General features: G+C 37.9%; 2 protein-coding genes across 2 annotated transcripts in view; one reads left to right on the top strand and one right to left on the bottom strand.

Moving 5' to 3' along the window:
* The window catches only part of LOC121739000 (regulator of MON1-CCZ1 complex), a 34,332-nt gene extending 33,157 nt beyond the window's left edge, over window positions 1–1,175 (bottom strand). The window contains exons 1-2 of the mRNA XM_042131303.1: window positions 937–1,175; window positions 461–831 (exon numbers count right to left, since the gene is read on the bottom strand). Coding sequence (XP_041987237.1) covers window positions 461–831; window positions 937–1,056 — 491 coding nt within the window. The 5' untranslated portion in view covers window positions 1,057–1,175. The remainder of the gene's footprint in view (window positions 1–460; window positions 832–936) is intronic.
* A 744-nt stretch (window positions 1,176–1,919) lies between these two features.
* On the top strand, window positions 1,920–19,976 carry LOC121738359 (coiled-coil and C2 domain-containing protein 2A). The gene is made up of 11 exons (XM_042130348.1): window positions 1,920–2,008; window positions 2,936–4,732; window positions 4,821–5,008; window positions 5,109–5,229; window positions 5,683–5,839; window positions 5,918–6,514; window positions 6,584–6,895; window positions 7,373–7,450; window positions 16,650–16,801; window positions 19,545–19,662; window positions 19,785–19,976. Exons 1-11 carry the CDS (start codon window positions 1,920–1,922, stop codon window positions 19,974–19,976), a joined length of 3,801 nt encoding a protein of 1,266 aa, XP_041986282.1.
* Window positions 19,977–20,742: the final 766 nt, after the last annotated feature.

Genomic DNA, 20,742 nt, shown 5'->3' with positions numbered 1-20,742 from the left:
CAAGAAATAGTTCTTCGCTCCTATTAATATTAGCTTGATAAAATATAGCCTATAGCCTTCCTCTATAAATGGGCTATCTAACACTGAAAGATTTTTCAAATCGGACCTGATATTAGTGCATTCAAACAAACAAACTCTTCCCGAATATAATATTAGTATAGATGTGACCCTAGAATTAATGCCAATTACTGTAAAACACACATAAAATTTGTATTGGGTTATTAGCTAGTAACTGTTTTCAGTAATAGGGGTTGAAATGGCTTCGGTATAAACATTTTCAATATAGCTATGCATAATTAAACAAGACACACTAACCTTGTCAAAGCAAAAGCTAGTAAGTCCATACCAAAATTTTTCTTCACAAGTAATTTTTTGACTCTTATTTAATAAATGTTATAAAATGTTTGCAAAGGAAAGTTATTACAATAAATGTACTACTGCATTTAAATGGAATACCTACCTAAATGAAGTGCTCTTTAATGTCTTTAGTTGTTTCTTCTCGGGAACTACTTGTAGTAGTTCAATGCCGTGATCAGTTATAAAAGCAATCTCATCAACTTTTGGCCAAACAAAGCCCAAAATTCTGGAAGTTTTCCACTTGCAAGTGTGTGTGTATTCAATGTTTGTTGGGGCCAAATCTTTAAAGTTCACAAATTCAACGGTAGCATTCTGTCCTTCAATATTTCTTTGTATTGCGAGTATTTTGTGGTCTGGTGAGAACTTAATAGAGATTATGGGACCTTTGTCCTCCATTCTGAATGAAGTGCATTTGGATTCGTCCATTCCATTCACTGTTACACCTGTCACACCCCCCGACCTCACTGTGAACACCTGAAACAGTTTTAGGTTTATTTTTATAAACTACACGATAATAAACTTTATAACAACTGTAGAAACAAGTTGATATGTATTCTTTATTGCTCTAATTACTCTTACCTGTCCATTTGTATCGTCAAAAAATACATTAGTCACAGGACTGTCTGCGTCGAACCTTTTGGGGTGTTCGGAAAGCGATAAGTAATATTTATCACTGTCGATTAAACTAAAGACGGTCATGTTTCAGCTTTGAAAATAACTTTATCCTACAAATATCCTTTATAAAACTTTACAAAAATCCTAACAAAAAAGTTAAATTGTGTGATGTTCACAGATTACTAGGTGATCAGTGATGTTCAGTGTTGACAATCTCACTTCGGAAACGACATTGACAATTGGTGTCACATTGTCAATGTCAAAAAAAATTACAGTTATGGCTGGTTTACACGTGTTAAGTTGATAAATTGTATAAAATATAAATTAACTAAATTTAAACTTAATTTTAAGTTATTTATTGCAATTTGCGTATAAACACACAATTTAGTAGCAAGTAGCAAGTTAAAATTTAGTTACGTACTAAACAAGGAAATTAAAATTTTGACTATTTTCTGTTAAGTTGGCAGGCGGGGCTTGTCACTTGACACATTTCGGGCAGGCACTTAAAATTAAGTTAAGTTGCCACAGATTACTAGTATATATTTGTAAGTTACTACTTTAAATCAACTTGACACGTGTAAACCAGCCATAAATGACAAGCAGTTATTTTTATTTTTAAAAAACGGCCAAACCCATAGACTTGTAATATATCATTATCCTCGCGTTCCATTTGATGTTAAAAACGATCAAAACGCTCAAAATGCCTCCTATTTTGAGCGTTTTGATCGTTTTTAACATCAAATGGAACGCGGGGAATATATACTTATAGGTTTATGCCCAAACCAAACCAAACCAAAAAGCTCACAGAAGTCACGGAGCCGTGACTGTTTGTAGCCCTACAAAAAAATGTATTTTGTAACCAAGGCAACAAGATACAAACAATATTGAAAAGTTTATAAACATTAGAGCTCGTTAAAAATCACGCAAAAAAATACAAAAAAGATACAATGAATCTTGAATCTTTAGCATACAGTAAAACAACCGAAAGTGGATCTAAAGAGCATCAAGAAGAGAATAAGGAAACTACTTTTTCCACGTCACTTCCAAACCAAACGAATAAGCAAAAATCAGGCGACTTTTTTATAAAAGTTAACAACATTAAACACATCAAAATTAGTTCAAAAAAGAGAAAAAGTAAGAAGAAACCAAAACTTAAAAGTTTTCTTACTACTGTTACTTCCGAACTGTTATCGAAGCCACTTTTAAAAGAAAATATTATCAAAGTTTTTAATGACGGAGCTATTAAACACAATAATTATATACAGGAAGCGTTTAGTAAAGGGTCTAGAAATATTATTAAAAAATCTTTAGACATAGAAGAAGGGTATGTATTTTAGTTTGGCCTTAGAGAAAAATTGGTAAAGGTTCGGAAACCTACCCGAACATTGATAGGGAGTGGAGGTGAGGGGGGAGTGGGGAGGAGGGGTAAACACCCTCCCGTACCAAATCCACAGTGATAAGCCCCCCAGTTTTGGAGCTACTCACCTTCCGGAATTCTGAGCCGTGTTTTGTGACGGTCGCCGGCGGTCGCAGCACAGTCACAGTTCTAACCTACTTTTGGACTTTCTGGATTGTGTTTGTTTTTTTGAGCCCCCCTTTTGTTTGATGACGGTCGCCGACTGCTGCCGCAGCACGCTCGCTGCCCTCGCTCGGCTCCCTCTGTGGTGTGGTCCCCCCCCCCCCCCCCCCCCCCCAAAACAGCCAAACCCAAAAACAGATGACCTTATCGAACAAGATTACGAAAATTTCAAATGTAAATTTCTCCTAAAGGGGGTGGGGGGCGTGGGGGGGTTTCCGGGGGTGGAAGTGGCACGAGGAGGTTTTTCTGATCCAAAACATCCTTCCTCAACCCATTTGAGCACCAAAAAATTGGAGTTAGCTTTCTGAACCTTAGCCGAAAAATTAGTCTTCGTTAACTGCCAAAATAAAAATATTTGATTGTTCAAATTGGTACATTTTTCAGGAGGGGCGAAACGAATTGTATCTCGTTGGACGTAACATTTCCAAATGTTCTTGAAAATGTTTCTAGAAGGAATACACGTTTAGTATCACAATATACAGAACCTGTACTATTTCAAGACCTTGCTTTAGCATACAAGGACAACGTTATAGCAAGAAAACCAAAATTCTTCGATATTCACTTACAATACTTACGTTTACTCCACCACCACGACTTTACTCTTGAAATCCTATTGGGTATAAAATTAGAAACTATGTATGAACATTATGAAATAAACGAGAAAATATTAAATAATTTGCAGCAAGATATTGGTGCAAATCGTAAAACAAGGAACAACTTACGACAGCAATTCTTAAGAATTTCTCCCGATAAAAAGGATGAACTGAGATTTGATAAAACCATTTTAAAGTACACGAAAATAATGTTAGAATTAAAAGAAAAATATTTGAGTGCTCTGAAAAATAATAAGAAACTCATTCACTACATTACACTACTGTGGACAGATATAGAAACGCTCAGATCGAAGACTGGACATATTACTGCTCCTCAATCTTTAGACATTTTGAAAAAAGATATGAATGAAGATGAATTTAATGAAAGATGGATCGAAATATTCGAACAAGAGTATTCTGATATGCTTATCAAGATTGAATATGAATATGTTTGTGAATATCTACAATACAAAGAACTTAAGAGTAGCAAAGAAAGAAAGGATGTTGTAAAACCAAAATTGCAATTTGATAGTGACAAAATAAAGAAACTTGTTAATTCTATGGTTTCTGATATAATAAATAAGCAAAATATTGAAATGAAGTTAAGGACTAATGGAAAATGCTGGAAAAAATTAACAGAGCACAACAAAAAACGTCAATATTTTTTAAAAGTATATGTAGATAATGTTTTTGTATGTGAATCTGAAAAGTATTCAAGTACTAAGAATGCTTACACCATACATTTGGCAGATAGCATTTCAATAGAGATCCTTAACACTAACAAACTTGTAAAAATTGTATTGTATGAAAATGAAGTAGAGATTTCTTATGTAAAAGTGCATTTAAATCAAATAAAGGAAAGTATAGCACACGCCAACTTTACTATAAAGAATTTTGTTTACGAAAAACTTACAGTTCCAACGTCTAAACACGTAGGCAGTGGTTATGACATGAAAACGATTGCACATGCAAATAATATTAGATTAACATCAAGCAATTTGTTTAAGGGTAAACTATTTACAACCTTTGAACTAAGCATAAAAGTCGGGTGGAATGAAAAAACAACATCCAATGAAGAGCAAGTAAAATATTTTATAGATCTAAGATCGAGTATTAGCAATCTACTTCTAGGCAAACAGCCAACCGTTGAACTACTTTTAGACCTTGTGAGCAGAGTGTATGAGAAGAACGTAGCAAATTATGTAAAAATGTTAGATGCTTTAAAAGGTCCGTGTAAAGGTAAAGCAAAAACCGATGAAGATACTGGCGAAAAAGACGAAAACCTTTCAACTAGATTAAGATTGCTACATCTACGAAACACTGGCAAATTGGTTGAGCTACAGAATGAAAGAGTCCCGCTAGTGGACAGCCAAATATCAACACACCAATTGAGTGCTTTATCGAATAAAAATATGAATAAGAAGAATGATTACGAAGATAAAGAACTAAATTCAATAGATTTACACAGATATTTAAGTGCTAAATATGTGATGAAGCTGAACAACAATCTGCTCGCAAAAATTGACGAATTTTTATTACAAAAAACATACAGAGATGTCGTTAGAGATTTTGATTATTTGAATATCAGGTTAAGTAATTTTTGATGTAGTAATAGATAAAGAAAATAGAACTGCTAGAAGTAAATAAGTACAATAAACTGATACCGTAAATTTTAGGAATATCTTCAGTGTGGGACTCAGCTTGAATTTAAGCCCCACTTCTGCTCTGACCAGACAGCAGGTGCTACGTGATTGTCTTAAAGACGAGCAGGAGATACAAATAACGGTTGTTCGAGCTTACAATCTATATGACCGCGTGGCCATTCTTGATATTGAAGACAATCAAAGTAACGAAGATATTGCCGGTAGGTCATTTTAATTTTCTTTTGGATCCTTTGGAAGTCAAGAGTTGACTTGTCAGACGTTAAATATGTTACGACTCACGCCGCGCCGTTTTCTTTGCAGGTTTTAAAATGCGTTCGCTTCGACCATTTCTTCGTGTTTCTTATCACGGCGAATCTCATCAAACTCCCACCGCTGTTGGATGTCACCCCACTTGGAATCATACTGTTGTCATTAAATCTAAGTAAGTAACTCTGATAGGTTTTGGGTTTCCTACCTTAAATCCTACATTAAATCATGTTTACTACATTTTTATTTTTTACTAGCTGTTACCCGCGACTTCGTCCGCGTCAACAAAATGTTAAATACATAGGTAAAAAATAAAAAAGTAAACAAACATCCTCCTCCTTTTTGGAAGTCGGTTAAAAAGTAGCCTAAGTTACTCCTTGTTACATCAGCTATCTGCCAATAAAAGTCCCGTCAAAATCAGTCCAGCCATTTCGAAGATTAGCCGGAACAAACAGACAGACATACAGACAGACAAAAATTCTAAAAATTGTTATTTTGGTGTAAGTACCGTATAAATATTCATACTATGCATGTAGTAAAATTTTTTTTATAGGTTATTTTAATATTACAAACAGACACTCCAATTTTATTTATATGTATAGATAAATCGACAACTAATTATTTTCAGGTTGGAGCCATTATCCTGTATCAATATTAACATATACGATGAATATAGGACGAGCATTGTTGATCCCACTTCTGAACAATCTTTTCACCAAAGAAGGTACACGTTGTGGTTAGGAACAGTACAAATACCGCTTCGGTCTATACTCGAAGCTGGAAGTGTAAGGATCTCCTAGATGCCTTAAATCTCTGATTATATATTTTTTGCATCGTGGACTAATCAAAACTTTTGTTTTTAGATGAATGGCGCGTTTAAAATAAGCACAACTCCATTTATGTTTGGATACGAACCATCGAAAGAAAACAAGTCATCTGCTGACGTCATGCAATTATTGAGAACAGATACTGCACTAATTCTTCTGAACATCACAACTAACATTTCCCATTTAGCAGCTCAGTCGTATAGTGAGCCTATTGTGAATAACGACAAAGATGACTTGATTATAAAGCAAATTAATGCATTTACGTCAGATTATCTCAATAATTTCTCAAGCAGACATATTTCCTTGACTTTCGTCGACAGTTCTGGCTGCAATAGGTGTATAACTGAATTTCTGCAGCCTCTCCCGGTGCCCGATGATAGTTATTTCCCAAAAGATCCAAAACGCAACGAATCTGGTATGTCAAAAGGCTCGGCATATTCAAAAAGCTCTTCATCCAAGAGTAGTCGAAAGAAGTCGATTGATGGGGACGATGTATCGCCATTCAGCCGAGCCGGTAGTTGGACTAAAGTCGAAACACAGCCCAGAAATATAATGGATGCCGTGATAAGATATGTGTCCTTGATTCCCACCTACGAAGTTTTGGAAGCTTACGTAGTGACGTTAACGGGAGTGGTAAGTAATGTTCTATTTAGATTTTACAGTATGCACTTCAGCTTTACTCATCAGCGAGTTATGTTTCAGGAGCTCTTAAAGGTATTGAATGGCTCTCCATTAGATCATACGCTACTGCTTGCGAGCTTCTTCATTTTTCTGGGCATTAAATGTTACGTCGTTATCGGTTGGGGACTTCCAAGGGGTGTTTCCAGCTATGTTCTCGTGAAGTTCCATCAAAATCAAGTCGTTACCGTTGACAATGAGGTCAAGAAGGGATATTTCGCAAAAACGGAAGGATCTTCGTGGTACGTGTACGACGCAGTATCAGGGCAAAGGTACGATATTAGGGAAATCGGATGCCCTTTGAAGACTGTCAGCCATGTATTCGATTGTGAAAATGTAAGTTTGTAATTTCCACTTGGTATGTATGTAATTATGTACGTATAGTCTAAAGTTAAATTAGAATTATTACTTGAGTAAAATCTCTAGATTAATTAGCATGCTTTTCTTTCATAAAACATACGATGAACGACAAAAAAAAATATAGAATTTGAAGAAATGTCTTTAACTCTACTCAACTTTCTCTGATACAAACTAGGTAGGTACAAGAATAGACTAAGTAAATTTTCCTTAGCCTATGGCACAAGTAAACATGATGAAGTAAAGCATATTAAATAGTTCGACAAGGCTTTATATGAACGTGGCGAGAAAAGGAACTAAACGCTTATATCATACAAAAACGTCATTTTAGGAATGTGTTTGACAGTTCTCCTTTACCAGCAGCGCTCCCGTCAATGTCACCCACGTTATTTAAAGCCTTGTCGAGCTGTAACTTGTTAACATAATATAAGTAGCAATCCAATAACTTGTTAACAGATATGGGTGAATGTGCAGTCGTCACAAGAGTGTGGCAAAATTTCGATGGACTTAACCAAGACATCAGATTGGCAACCAGTAAGTGGGTAATATTAATATCAGGAACCGCGAAAAAGCGATAGAGCGTCATGACATAATTATATAGCGCATACACAATTTATTACATGTGACTTTTGAGATCGTAGACAGAGCAAAAATATAGACAGCTGTATATTATTTCCTTTTCACTCACACAAAGAAAGAGATAGTTAATTACGTATTGCTTGTGGAGAAAAAAGATAAAATAATTATCCCTCACCGCATGGCCATATTTTTTAACCAAATTCCAAAAAGGAGGAGGTTATATGTTCGTCTGTATATATTTTTTTTGTATGTTCAACCATAACTTCGCCGTTTGTGGACCGATTTTCATGACTTTTTTGTTGTTGTACAGAGTTAAATCCGAATTTGGTACCATGTTCATAAAAATGGTGATCTGATGATGGAATCAATGAGGAATCGAGAGGACTCCTTGAAATTTGTATGAAAACATATAGTGATTTTGATTTTTTCTGAAGCATTCGAGGTAAATGCTACCAAAAAGTAAGACTTTGCACCAGGTTATACCCTGGATCCGAAGGTACCGAACAGAACTTTTGAATCCTTATAGATACAGGTTCGGGGATTTCGGCGTTGTTTAAACAACTGAAAGCATAAGCCAACACATCAATTTGATGGATCATCATCATCACAATCATAATTATACCATGGGTCATCACACAAAGACCCAATTGTTGGTACTTTTCATGATATTTACATCGGAGCAGATGTTTTTGATGGACCGATTTTCAAAATTCTTGTATTGTTGTATAGGATATAATCTTAATTTCGTATGACAGTTACGAAAGTGGTGAGCTGATAATGGGATCTATGAGTAATCGAGGGAAATCCTTGAAATTTATCAAAACACTCATAGTAGTTAAAATGTTGTTTCTAGTAACTTAAACATTTATTATGTTACAAATAAAAGAAATTTCATACGAAGGTGTCTCTTGGTCCAAACGTACTGAACAGGACTCCTGAACCTTTAATGATGAAAATTTGGAAATTGCAGCATCGCTTAGACAACTCCAAGCATTTAACACAATTTTGCTTACAGTAATATAATATGGATAGTTAATATTCGTAGTGGTTATCTACGCATAAAGCCTCGTCTTGTAGACAACTAAAATCAGTGAAAGGCCTTTGCCCAGCCCAGATTTTATGATTTTTTTAATTAGCCTATACTGTCCCACACAGTATAGGCTAATTATAAAAATCATGAAATAGGGTATCCAGGGCTGAAAAGCAAAATTAAGTTCCTATATTATTAACCAACATTATAAATGATTTTCAAAATTATTTTGTTCTTTTAAAGTATATTATTATACCACTTTGGTACTACGGTTACTAAGTTGGCAATTTGATAATGATGTCCATGTGTTATATAATAGGGAGCTCCTCAAAATTTATAAGGAAACATAATATTATAGTGATTTCGATTTAGTTAGAAGTATTCTAAGCATACACTACCAAGTAAGATTTTGCCACGGGTGTACCATGGTTCCAAAAGTTCTTAGAGAACTTCTGACTCTTTGGTTTCATTGTTGTTTTAAGAACTGAAAGCATAATAATATGCTACTATGTAAATTTTATTCAACGTAATTCAAGTTTAAGTACTTACAGTTAATAGATGTGATAGTTTCATACCTAAATCATATCTATCTATAACTGACACTTATGTATTTACCATTACATAAATAACTAAAAAGAGTGAAATTATTTTTTTTAACCAAAAATTAAAACCGACTTCCAAGGTAAAAACAATAAGAATATTAACTAAAAAGTATTAAATAATTCTTTCTCTAATAGTGCCTTTTCCAGAATTCGTCAAAATCCCAACTATTTCTGTACATATCATAGTCTTCATTACTTTGAAGTCGCTATAAAATTGCTCCTGCGTAACTGGCCTGGTTTCAGAAAGCGTCGTGGCCGTTTTCATTAGGGTCACAACACGAATTCGCGTCGTGGCTGTTTTTAAATGCTCAGAACGCGTCATGGCTTTTCTCGATTCCCACAACGCGTTGTGGTCGAATAGCACGTCAGCCACAACATGAATAATTTCGCTATGTGGTATTTTTGTGATTACCAGAACACGTCATGGCCGTTTTCATTAGGCCATAAATCATCTTGGCCGTTTCACTATGACCACAACGCGTTGTAAGCCATTTTTTCGCTCACTGAGCGTTTTCGGTCTTTGAGCGTAACATATACAAACCAGTGTCACAAAATCTAATGGCCAGAGTTACTCGGCGCATTCGAACTTTGATCCACGAAAACAAAGATGTCTTCACGGAGGACGAGTACAATTTTCTAAACAAACCCAAACCTGTGCAATCCCCTAAGCTATATGAATTACCTAAAATTCACAAAAGGAACATTCCTCTGAGGCCCATTGTGAGTCAGATTGACTCTCCGACATACAACTTGGCTAAACATGTTGCTGGAGTGCTGCGACCATTAGTTGGGAAAACACCATCTTTCGTGAAGGATTCGGTCCATTTCAGGGACATAGTGAAGAGTATGAGGTTGGAACCCGAAGATACCATGGTGAGTTTCGACGTTGAGTCACTTTTTACTAACGTTTCACTCAAGGATTGCATCGAGGTGATTAAAAACAAGCTGTGTGATCATGAGTTGCCTAAGGAATATATTGTTCTTATTGAACACTGTTTGGACGTTAATTACCTTCTTTTCAGAGAACAGTACTACCTCCAGATCGATGGCGTTGCAATGGGTAGCCCTCTGGCACCGATAATTGCAAATATCTGGATGGAGCACTTTGAAGACCTAGCTTTAGCTACTGGACCATGTACTGTGCAGCTAATAGGTACGTTGATGATGTTTTTTGCATTAATGGAGGTCAACAGGAAATACAACAGTATGTTAAATGTTAATTACCTTAACTCAATCCATGCAAAAATAAAGTTCACCTACGAGGTGCAGAAAAACTATAATATAAAAAATATTATGGTGTTAAAATGCGCGCACGCTGCTATAAAATGGCAGATTTACGTACATATTATAAACGTCAGTTTGCAACTGAATTCATTGAATTATAAAAATTTCTGCTCGCTCTGTGGAAGATCAAATCGAAAGATTATTCTGACAAGAATAAAAAAATACGCATATGAGAAAAAATATTTTATTTATGCATTAAGTATCAATTTTGTCACCAGCAAACACTGGAAAAATTAAAGCAGAAGAAATAGTTCTTCATTGAGAAACATTGTTTATACGCCGACGATCTCGGCAAGAATGTGGCTTGCGCATGCATGTGGTAGATAAGTCAGTCTTACATCTTTTCATGCGAGAAGCATGCGCTAGCAAAACTGTGTTCAAGCATGCACATGTGGTAGGTATCATGACACAATCTATCAAAACGTAAACAAATCAAAAAATCATAAACTAAAGATTTGTACAAAATAATATAATGTCGGCTGTACACTCTCGCCGAGACACAGCGAGGCGGCCCGAGTGCGTGAGTGTAAATGGGTGCGCTCGCCTCGTCTCGCCTGTCTCGGACCCTCTCGGTCCGGTGTCGGTATTTTGCGCCCGATACAAAGGGCCTCGCGAGGAAAGCGAGCGCATTACTGTACACTCTCGCGTTTTCCACTACTAGTCGCGCCGCTAGACAGTGCAGAACAGAAAAATAACAATAATAATGTCGGCTGTACACTCTCGCCGAGACACAGCGAGGTGGCCCGAGTGCGAGAGTGTAATTGGGTGCGCTCGCCTCGTCTCGCCTGTCTCGGACCCTCACGGTCCGGTGTCGGTATTTGCGCCCGAGACAAAGGGTCTCGCGAGGAAAGCGAGCGCATTACTGTACACTCTCGCGTTTTTCACTACTAGTCGCGCCGCTAGACAGTGCAGAACAGAAAAATAACAATAATAAACGTCACTATCTGTGAAAAATAAAATTAAATATGATTATAGATCTTTGGATTACAATGATATCTTTTGATGCATAGAGAAAAATAATGGTCCGTCTTCTTTGAGTTCATAACTGCAATTGAACTAAGCGAGAATGTACATGATCGCACTCGGGCAAGGGGCTCTCGCACGAGACTCTCGCCGAGAGCTCTCGGCGAGAGTGTACAGCCGACATAAACGTCATTATCAGTCATTATCTGTGAGAAATAAAATTAAATATGATTATAGATCTGTGGGACTATGCGTGGTCACCGCTAAGGAAGATCTTTCGACCGAGCGAGGTGGTATGCCCGGTCAGGCCGGAGCCCACGTGATACATTTTAGCTGTAGTATATATGTCGCAGGGAAAAGAAGATATCAGGGATATCCCGAAATCCCTAGGGATATCACGAAATCGCGGTAGATACCGAATATTCTTGTTTCTTACGTCTTCTTACTAAACAAATCTAGTGATATGTCATTTCACTAAACTAAATCTAGTGAAATGTCAGAAAAGCGGACACCGCCGAATAAAAATCGAGCTACGCATTTCTCTCGCTCGCTCTAATACCCACACGGGCACTAGTGGGAGTCGAATCGTGTCGCTTGAGTCGCCAGTTCCAGTGAGTCGGAACTGTTGCAGTGAGTCCCAGTGAGTCGGAACTGTGAGCTGCTGCACGGGATCCAGTGAGTCGGATAGCTGCCGTGCGGGGCCGATGCTACGTGCCGACCAGGAGAGATGTGGTCTGCTTGCTGACCGGTCGGTGTAGTGAGAAAGCCCGATGATGCCGATGCGGAGTCGCCCAGGCCGCGGTACATTGCGGCTAGTGGACGAGGTACCCGATGAGGCGATGCTGGCTGGCGCATCGCGGAGGGGCGGGAAGCGATGATGGTGAAGGAGGCGTGTTCTGTCGAGGGTCACCAATGTGGGACTATGCGTGGTCACCGCAAAGGAAGATCTTCCGACTGAGCGAGGTGGTATGCCCGGTCAGGCCGGAGCCCACGTGATACATTTCAGCTATCGTATATATACCGACGCGCTCAGAAAACTTCGATAGCGCGATGCAGGAATGTCAGGCGAATTGTGGGTACCGCCAAGGGCGTCGCCAGGGGGGGGGCAGGGAGGGGCAGCTCCCCCCCCCCCCCCCCCCCTATAGACTCTAAAAAACGTTGCCAAATATAATGCAAAAGCAACGACCACTATAATATTAAAATCTGGTAATAGATGTAAGGCTCGTAGTACAAGTGAAAAGTTTCATGTGCTGTCGACTTTACCTACAATTCATACCTACTTTTCTCATTTATAGAGAGTGAGTAAAGTATGAATTGTAGACTGTAGTAGGTAAAGTCAACTTGCCCCCCCCTGCGCCATCGGCTGGCGACGCCCTTGGGTACCGCCACAGATCTTTGGATTACAATGATATCTTTCGATGCATAGAGAAAAATAATGGTCCATTTTCTCCGAGTTCATAACTGCGATTGAACTAAGCGAGATTGTACATGACCGCACTCGGGCAAGGGGCTCTCGCACGAGACTCTCGGCGAGAGTGTACAGCCGACATAAAAAAGGTTTTAAAAAAGAAGTCTAGCTATGTACACTTCTAAACACGCGTCTGACAACTTGACGCGCATGTTTCGCTTTGCCAACGCGAACATTTCGCGTCTCGGTCGCGTAGGTGTGCACGGCGCCATAAGATTACTTGGGCAGCGTCCGCCGCGCGGTCGACGATAGCGTACCGCTTCACAGTCGCTTTGGTCGCGTAGGTTTGGCCTAAGCTTTAACGCGACTTCTAACTACTAGAATAAGTCATGTTAAGTCCCGATTAAAAAGTTTTAATTATAGTGCAACGCGAAATTTTAAAATGTTATGCATATAATCCGGTCTCTAGTGATGAATGATGAAACATGGCATAATTATAGTTGTGGTGATGATGATTAATCAAATTGATATATTATCATATGCTTTCAGTTGTTTAAACAACGCCAAAATCTCCGAACCAGGGCCTGTACCACGAAACCGTTTTGAGACTCAAACAATCGAACGAGAATGCCGCGCCCTACTCTAAATAAAACCGGCCAAGTGCGAGTTGGACTCGCCCATGAAGGGTTCCGCAGCAGCATTAAGGTTTATTTTTATGAAATTAAAAGATTTTTGAATTATTTTTATATTTCAGTTGATTTAATGAAAATTAATTTAAGGTTTACCATTTATCACGTATAAAAAACTACTTGCTAGGTCTCGTTCAAACCAATTTTCGTTGGTAGTTTTTATAGTAATGTACATCATATATTTTTTTTAGATTTATCATGAAGAAGTTAGAGGGGGGGGGGGGGGACACAATTTTTTTCCACTTTGGAAGAGTCTCTCTCACAAACTATTCATGTTAGAAAAAAAATATTTTTGAAACTTCAATATGACTTTTGAAGACCTATTCACACGCATAGGTTAGATGAAAAAATTTTTTTTTGTTTCAGTTGTACCTACCTATTTTAGGGGAACTCTAAAATTTTTAATAATTTTTCCATTATTGTATCAAAATCTTAATGCGGTTAACAGAATACATCTACTTAGTACTTACCAAGTTTCAATAGTATAGCTCTTATAGTTTCGGAGAAAAGTGGCTGTGACATACGGACGGACAGACAGACAGACCGACATGACAAATCTATAAGGGTTCCGTTTTTTGCCATTTGGCTACGGAACCCTAAAAACGTGAAACGACGTTGTTAGAGCAGGACGCGGCGTTCTTGTCCGATTGTTTGAGTCTCAAAACGGTTTCGTAGCTGTAAGCCTACTGTATCTATAAGGATTCAAAAGTTCTGTTGGGTACCTTCGGAACCAGGTTATAACCTGGTACGAAATCTTACTTTTTGGTAGCATATGCCTCGAATACTAGAAAAAATTGAAATCATCAATCATCAATCACTATATGTTACCATACAAATTTCAAGGAGTCCCCTCGATTCCTCATAGATCACATCATCAGATCACCACTTTTGTGAACATGGTACCAAATTCGAGTTAAACCCTATTCAACACAAAAATAATTTTGAAACCGATTTTCAAAATTATTTTTGTGTTGAATAGGGTATAGCACAAACGGCTGAGTAATCGTTAAACATAAGTACAAAAAAAATACATACCGTACAGCCGAACGTATTACCTCCTCCCTTTTGGAAGTCGGTCAGCAACGAACAAGCAACAGCTTAAGAGATACACCAGGGGGGAGAGAAATTGATAATAGGTATTTGAAAATGTATTGCTGTCTCACCAATCTCAAGTCTCCCACCGCAGAGCGCGATAGAGACAACACGACAAAAGTTCTAATAAAAGTGTGAGGTTATACGTGGGAGAGCCATGCTTCGGCACGAATGGGCCGGCTCGACCGGAGAAATACCACGTTCTCACAGAAAACCGGCTTGAAACAGCGCTTGCGCTGTGTTTCGCCGAGTAAGTGAGTTTACCGGAGGCCCAATTCCCTACCCTTTTCCCTTCCCTACACTACCCTATTCCCTTCCCTACCCTCCCCTATTCCCTTCCCATCCCTACCCTCCCCTATTACCCTATTCCCTCTTAAAAGGCCGGTAAAACGCACCTGCAGCTCTTCTGATGCTGCGAGTGTCCATGGGCGACGGAAGTTGCTTTCCATCAGGTGACCCGTTTGCTCCTTTATTTCATTTAAAAAAAAAGTGTGTGCGCAATACACAAGAGCACTCTGGTTTCAATGAAACTAGGTCAGTTACGCAGGAGTAATTTTAAAGTGCCCAAGTGTGTGCGCAATTCACAAGAGCACTCTGGTTTCAATGAAACCAGGCCAGTTGAGCAGAAGTCATTTCATAGTGCCCAAGTGTGTGTGCAATACGCAAGAGCACTCTGGTTTCAATGAAACTAGGCTAGGTACGCACGAGTTATTTTATAGTGCCCAAGTGTGTGCGCAATACACAAGAGCACTCTGGTTTTAATGAAACCAGGCCAATTAAGCAGGAGTAATTTTAAAGTGCCCAAGTGTGTGCGCAATACACAAGAGCACTCTGGTTTCAATGAAACCAGGCCAGTTGAGCAGAAGTCATTTCATAGTGCCCAAGTGTGTTTGCAATACACAAGAGTACTCTGATTTCAATGAACCCAGGCCAAGTACGCATGAGTTATTTTATAGTGCCCAAGTGTGTGCGCAATACACAAGAGCACTCTGGTTTCAATGAAACTAGGCCAGTTACGCAGCGGTAATTTTTATAGTGCCCAAGTGTGTGCGCAATACACAAGAGCCCTCTGGTTTCAATGAAACCAGGCCAGTTACGCGTGAGTAATTTTATAGCGCCCAAGTATGTGCGCAATACACAAGAGCACTATTCTTTACTCTCATAACCCAATGGAGCGCCGGCGAAAGATCAGGTGCAGGACCGACTTTTACATGCGCACACACGTGGGCACTATAAAATTACTTCTGCGTAACTGGCATGGTTTCATTGAAACCAGAATGCTCTTGTGTATTGCGCACGCACTTGGGCACTATAAAAATTACTCCTGCGTAACTGGCCTGGTTTCATTGAATCCAGAGTGCTCTTGTGTATTGCGCACACACTTGGGCACCATAAAACTACTCCTGCGTAACATGCTCTTGTGTATTGCGCACACACTTGGGCACTATAAAATTACCCCTGCGTAACTGGCCTAGTTTCATTGAAACCAGAGTGCTCTTGTGTATTACGCACACACTTGGGCACCATAAAATTACTCCGTAACGCGTCGTGGCCGTTTTCATTAGGGCCACAACATGAATTCGCGTCGTGGCTGTTTTTAAATGCGCAGAACCCGTCATGGGTTTATTCGATTACCACAACGCGTTGTAGTCGAATAGCACGTCAGCCACGACACGAATTTCGCTTTGTGGTATTTCTGTGATTACCAGAACGCGTCGTGGCCGTTTTCACTAGGGCCACGACGCGAATTTCGCGTCGTAACCGTTTTCGCGTTTTCGGTCTTTGAGCGTAACATATATATTAGCCAGTTTTGTTTTCTGGGTGTTTGAACACAGAGGAAAATCTTGCCATTTTTTTTTGGGTTTTTGGACGTTCTTATCTTTTTTAATTATAAAATTATGAAAATAAAGAAAACATAGGGACATGCTAATAGTGGCCATAGATATTCAGGAAAAAAATCATAACTCTACCGGCATTATCCAGGGAGGAAACAGGGGACAGCGTTTGTATGGAAAAACGACGGTGTGGACTCCTCTTAAGCCCCAGGGAAAGATTAATACATACATATTACTTAATAATATTTCAGGTATTCAACAAACCTCTATTCGTAATAAGACCTATGATCGAAACCTTATACAACCCACCAAACGAGGTAGAGGAGTTGCGTATAGCACTCGAGAGCAAAATAAAGAATAAAATACAAAAATGGAGATCACAAACTAAAACCGTATGGAACAGGTATAGCGGTCTTATTAAATTTTTTGAAAGGTGATAAGATAATTAAAATAAAATAGTAAAAATGTCGCATGTGGGTAGTTGTAAAGTTTTTCTATCTACCCAAAGAATACCGTAACTAGACTTTTATGAACCTTCAAATGTTATCATTTTTAGGGTTCCCATACCCAAAGGGTAAAAACCGGCCAAGTGCTAGTTGGACTCGCCCATGAAGGGTTCCGCAGCAGCAATAAGGTTTATTTCTATCAAATTAAAAGGTTTTTGATTTATTTTTATAGTTTTATAGTCTGCGTTAGCATAATAGACCACGTCCCAAGTATTATTACGTACAAAAATATTCAATGTACAGAATTGACCTTCCTACGATTTTATTATATTAAGATGTTCCGCGCGGCGTCGCCCGCGTAATTTAGGAATTTCACGCAACCGTACATTCTTCCGCAAAAAAACAGCCTATGTCCCTTCACGTGGTCTATTCTTCATGTTTGCCAAATAACATATTTTTTTTATAATAATAATATCTATGGACGCTTCAAACCACGTCAATCTGGCCCCGTGGTAAGTACCTGAAGGACTTGTGTTACGGGTACCACACAACGGAAATATATTTAATACTTTTTATACTATACATATATTTAAGATTTTTATTATATGATACACATATTTTAATACGCATCCATGACCCAGTAACTTTGAAAACTTTTTGTTCCGTCGACGGGATTCGAACCCGCGACCCCCGGCTTTAGATACCGACAGCCCACCCACTGAGCCACAGAGGTCGTCGTAAAAAAATTGCTCCAGTAGTTCTTAAGATAATAAGCAATTTCATATAATTTCCCCGTTTGTTCCACATTTTCCTCTATTTCTTCGCTGATAAAATATAGCATATAGCCTTTTCGACAAATGGGCTATCTAACACTGAAAGAATTTTTCAAATCGCACCAGTAGTTCCTGAGATTAGCGCGTTCAAATAAGCCCTTTCAAATAATTTCCCTCGTTTATTCCACACTTTCTATTACTTGGCTCCTTTTAATATTGGCGTGATAAAATATAGCCTATAGCCTTCCTCAATAAATGAGATATCTAGCACTGAAAGAATTTTTCAAATCGGACCAGTAGTTCCTGAGATTAGCGCGTTCAAATAAGCCTCTCAAATAATTTCTCCCCGTTTTTTCCACATTTTTCTTTATTTCTTCGCTCCTATTAGTCTTGGCGTGATAAAATATAACCTATAGCCTTCCTCAATAAACGGACTAACACTGAAAGAATTTTTCAAATCGGACCAGTAGTTACTGAGATTAGCGCGTTCAAACAAAGAAACTCTTCCACTTTATAATATTAGTATAGATTTTTCCACATTTTCCTCTATTTCTTTGCTCCTATTAGTCTTAGCGTGATAAAATATAGCCTATAGCCTTCCTCGATAAATGGGCTATCTAACACTGAAAGAATTTTTCAAATCGGACCAGTAGTTCCTGAGATTAGCGCGTTCAAACAAACAAACAAACAAACTCTTCCGCTTTATAATATAAGTATAGATTAAATATATTTCCGTTGTACCAGACAACCTGTAACACAAGTCCTTTAGGTACTTAGCACGGGGCCAGACTGACGTGGTGTGAAGCGTCCATAGATATTATTATTATATTATTTCTAAAGTTGGTGGTGTTATTAACCCGGCGAGAGTGTGGTAAGATGGTAGTCTTAGTGTCTACCCACTAAAAAATTGTGGGTGCTCCGCTTTCACTCCACTGTCGAGTTAAAGAGTTTTCAATGCGAACTACCCTGCCAAAATGAACCTTTACTCAAATGGATGTATTTGGATAATCCACGAATAATAAAAACTAAGGAAACGTAACTCCTATACTTTAACCGTTTTGAATTTGGTTCCTTTTCGCACACTAAAATATGACAATAGCTATGAAACACTAACGCTCAAATTTACGAAAAAAAACCGTTTACAATAATTATTGTCACTTGTATAATTATTACACAAAATTATGCATGTATTCGGGTCTCTTTTTGCATAAAGTATGCATGTATTCTGGTTTCTTTTTGTAGCTCGCGGAACAACTTTTTTGACGCAATTACTATTTCTTAGTTTTTATTATTCGTAGAATACATCATTTCCTTTTTTGATTTGTTTTGTTGAATTCAGATTTTTCATTCAAAAACTACCACTTTAACAACGTTTATTTGTTTATAAAATGCTATAAAAAGTAGATATATTTTTTGGCGTTATACATGACTAGCATGTAATATCCCGTTCTACAATAAAACGAAAATAAATTGATCAATATAGCCAAAGGTTTACAACACCTGATAAAAATAAGTTACTTACCTTCCATTTCTATTTGTACACGTAAATAATCACTTTTAAATACTTGAAATTAACTATAATTCCGTTCACGTTCGCTTTTGGGTCGCTACTAAAAGAAAAACAATTGGAAACAGCGATAAATTACAATTCCTGGCGGGTGGCGCCCGAGAAGAGGTGATATCTAAGTTCCTGGCGGTAGGCGCCTCAGAGGAGATACGAAATATTTGTTCGCAGCCAGGCGCGTGAAATTGCCAAAAATGACACCGCACTGAATCGGTTAATAAATAATAATAATAAATTTCCCATACAAAAAAAAACATTTTTCACCTATTTTTGCTCTATAATGGTGCGGAACCCTTCGTACGCGAGTCCTCGCATTTGGCCGATTTTTTTAACTTAAAAATGTTGTACAAGTATTTCCTTTAGGTACTGTAGCGGCTTGCTTCGCGAAACTCTACCACAGTGGGAGTACTGGGCGTTCAACTCCGCAAACCCCAGGCCAAATCCTGACCATAGACTAAAACAGCTGATGGTCACATACAAGGTAAACAATAAACTTTTTTCATCAACTATTTTCATCGCCATCTATACTTTGCTCACATGAACTTGTAGAATCATATTATTTTCCTGTCCAACTAAATTTTATATTTTACTTAATTCGTGCAGATTTGTGGGTTTCCACTGAACATGCCATACGCCAATGCAAAACAGATCACATCAAGAGTAAAGTCCACAGCGATTCATGTCAACGACGACCCCAACATGGAGTTTGGACTCGCAGTCGAAGTGTTCCCTTATCCTAACAACGTTTTGAGTGTTTGGGTATATTTAGCTAGTATAGTAAAAATAAATGACTGAATAATTTGTAATGTACTCTTCTTTTGAAGAAGATAAGAATATTTATACTAAACTAAGGGTGGGTTGCACCAACTTACTTTTATATATATATATATATATATATATATATATATATATATATATATATATATATATATATATATATTCTCCTTTACCAGCAGCCCACGTTAATTTAAAGCCTTGACGCACTTTACCTTAATTGACAATTGTTTAATTTTTCATCTACCTTTAATTTTCCTGTAACATGTGCATGACATGCACGCATGATAGTTTCGCGATCGTCATGTCATGCAACAATAATTAATACTGTCACGTAAATGCATGTCACGGCGAAGACTCTAGGGGGCGCATAGCACGCATTATTACGTTCCGACGATGTGACGCATCACGCAACACAACGGAGAAATGTGGTCTGTCAAGGCCAGGAAAAAATGGTTTAATGTAACCAGGATCTACACCTACATAATATTTTAAGGGCACAAGTAATAGACTAATTAAAAAAAATATCCTCCTCAGAAGAGCAATATAAAATTTATTTTTGAAACTCATTAGGATTTTCATAAATACCACATTAGTTAAATAAAAAATATTTGATTGGATGTCTTTTCGTTTTAATGCTAACAAAATAAAATTAACATTTATTCCATTGCTGTATAAAAATATACGTAAAAAATAGAAAATAAGAGATGTTACGTGTCTTAGCATTTTGACGTTTAAGTCGGCCATTTTGAAACCATAAACACGCAGTACCGTCTTATTTTTGTTA

The sequence above is a fragment of the Aricia agestis genome, chromosome Z (genome assembly GCF_905147365.1).
Source record: "Aricia agestis chromosome Z, ilAriAges1.1, whole genome shotgun sequence".
Lineage (NCBI taxonomy): Eukaryota > Metazoa > Arthropoda > Insecta > Lepidoptera > Lycaenidae > Aricia > Aricia agestis.
The sequence above is the reverse complement of the archived record's forward strand: the minus strand, read 5'-3'. Positions and strand labels throughout refer to the sequence as shown.

Bases quoted from the DNA above. Each gene is read 5' to 3' on its own strand.
- LOC121738359 (XM_042130348.1), top strand. From the start codon at position 1,920: ATGAATCTTGAATCTTTAGCATACAGTAAAACAACCGAAAGTGGATCT. The intron at 5,230-5,682 runs GTAAGTAACTCT...AATTATTTTCAG, and splicing joins ACTGTTGTCATTAAATCTAA to GTTGGAGCCATTATCCTGTA. The intron at 7,451-16,649 runs GTAAGTGGGTAA...ATAATATTTCAG, and splicing joins AGACATCAGATTGGCAACCA to GTATTCAACAAACCTCTATT.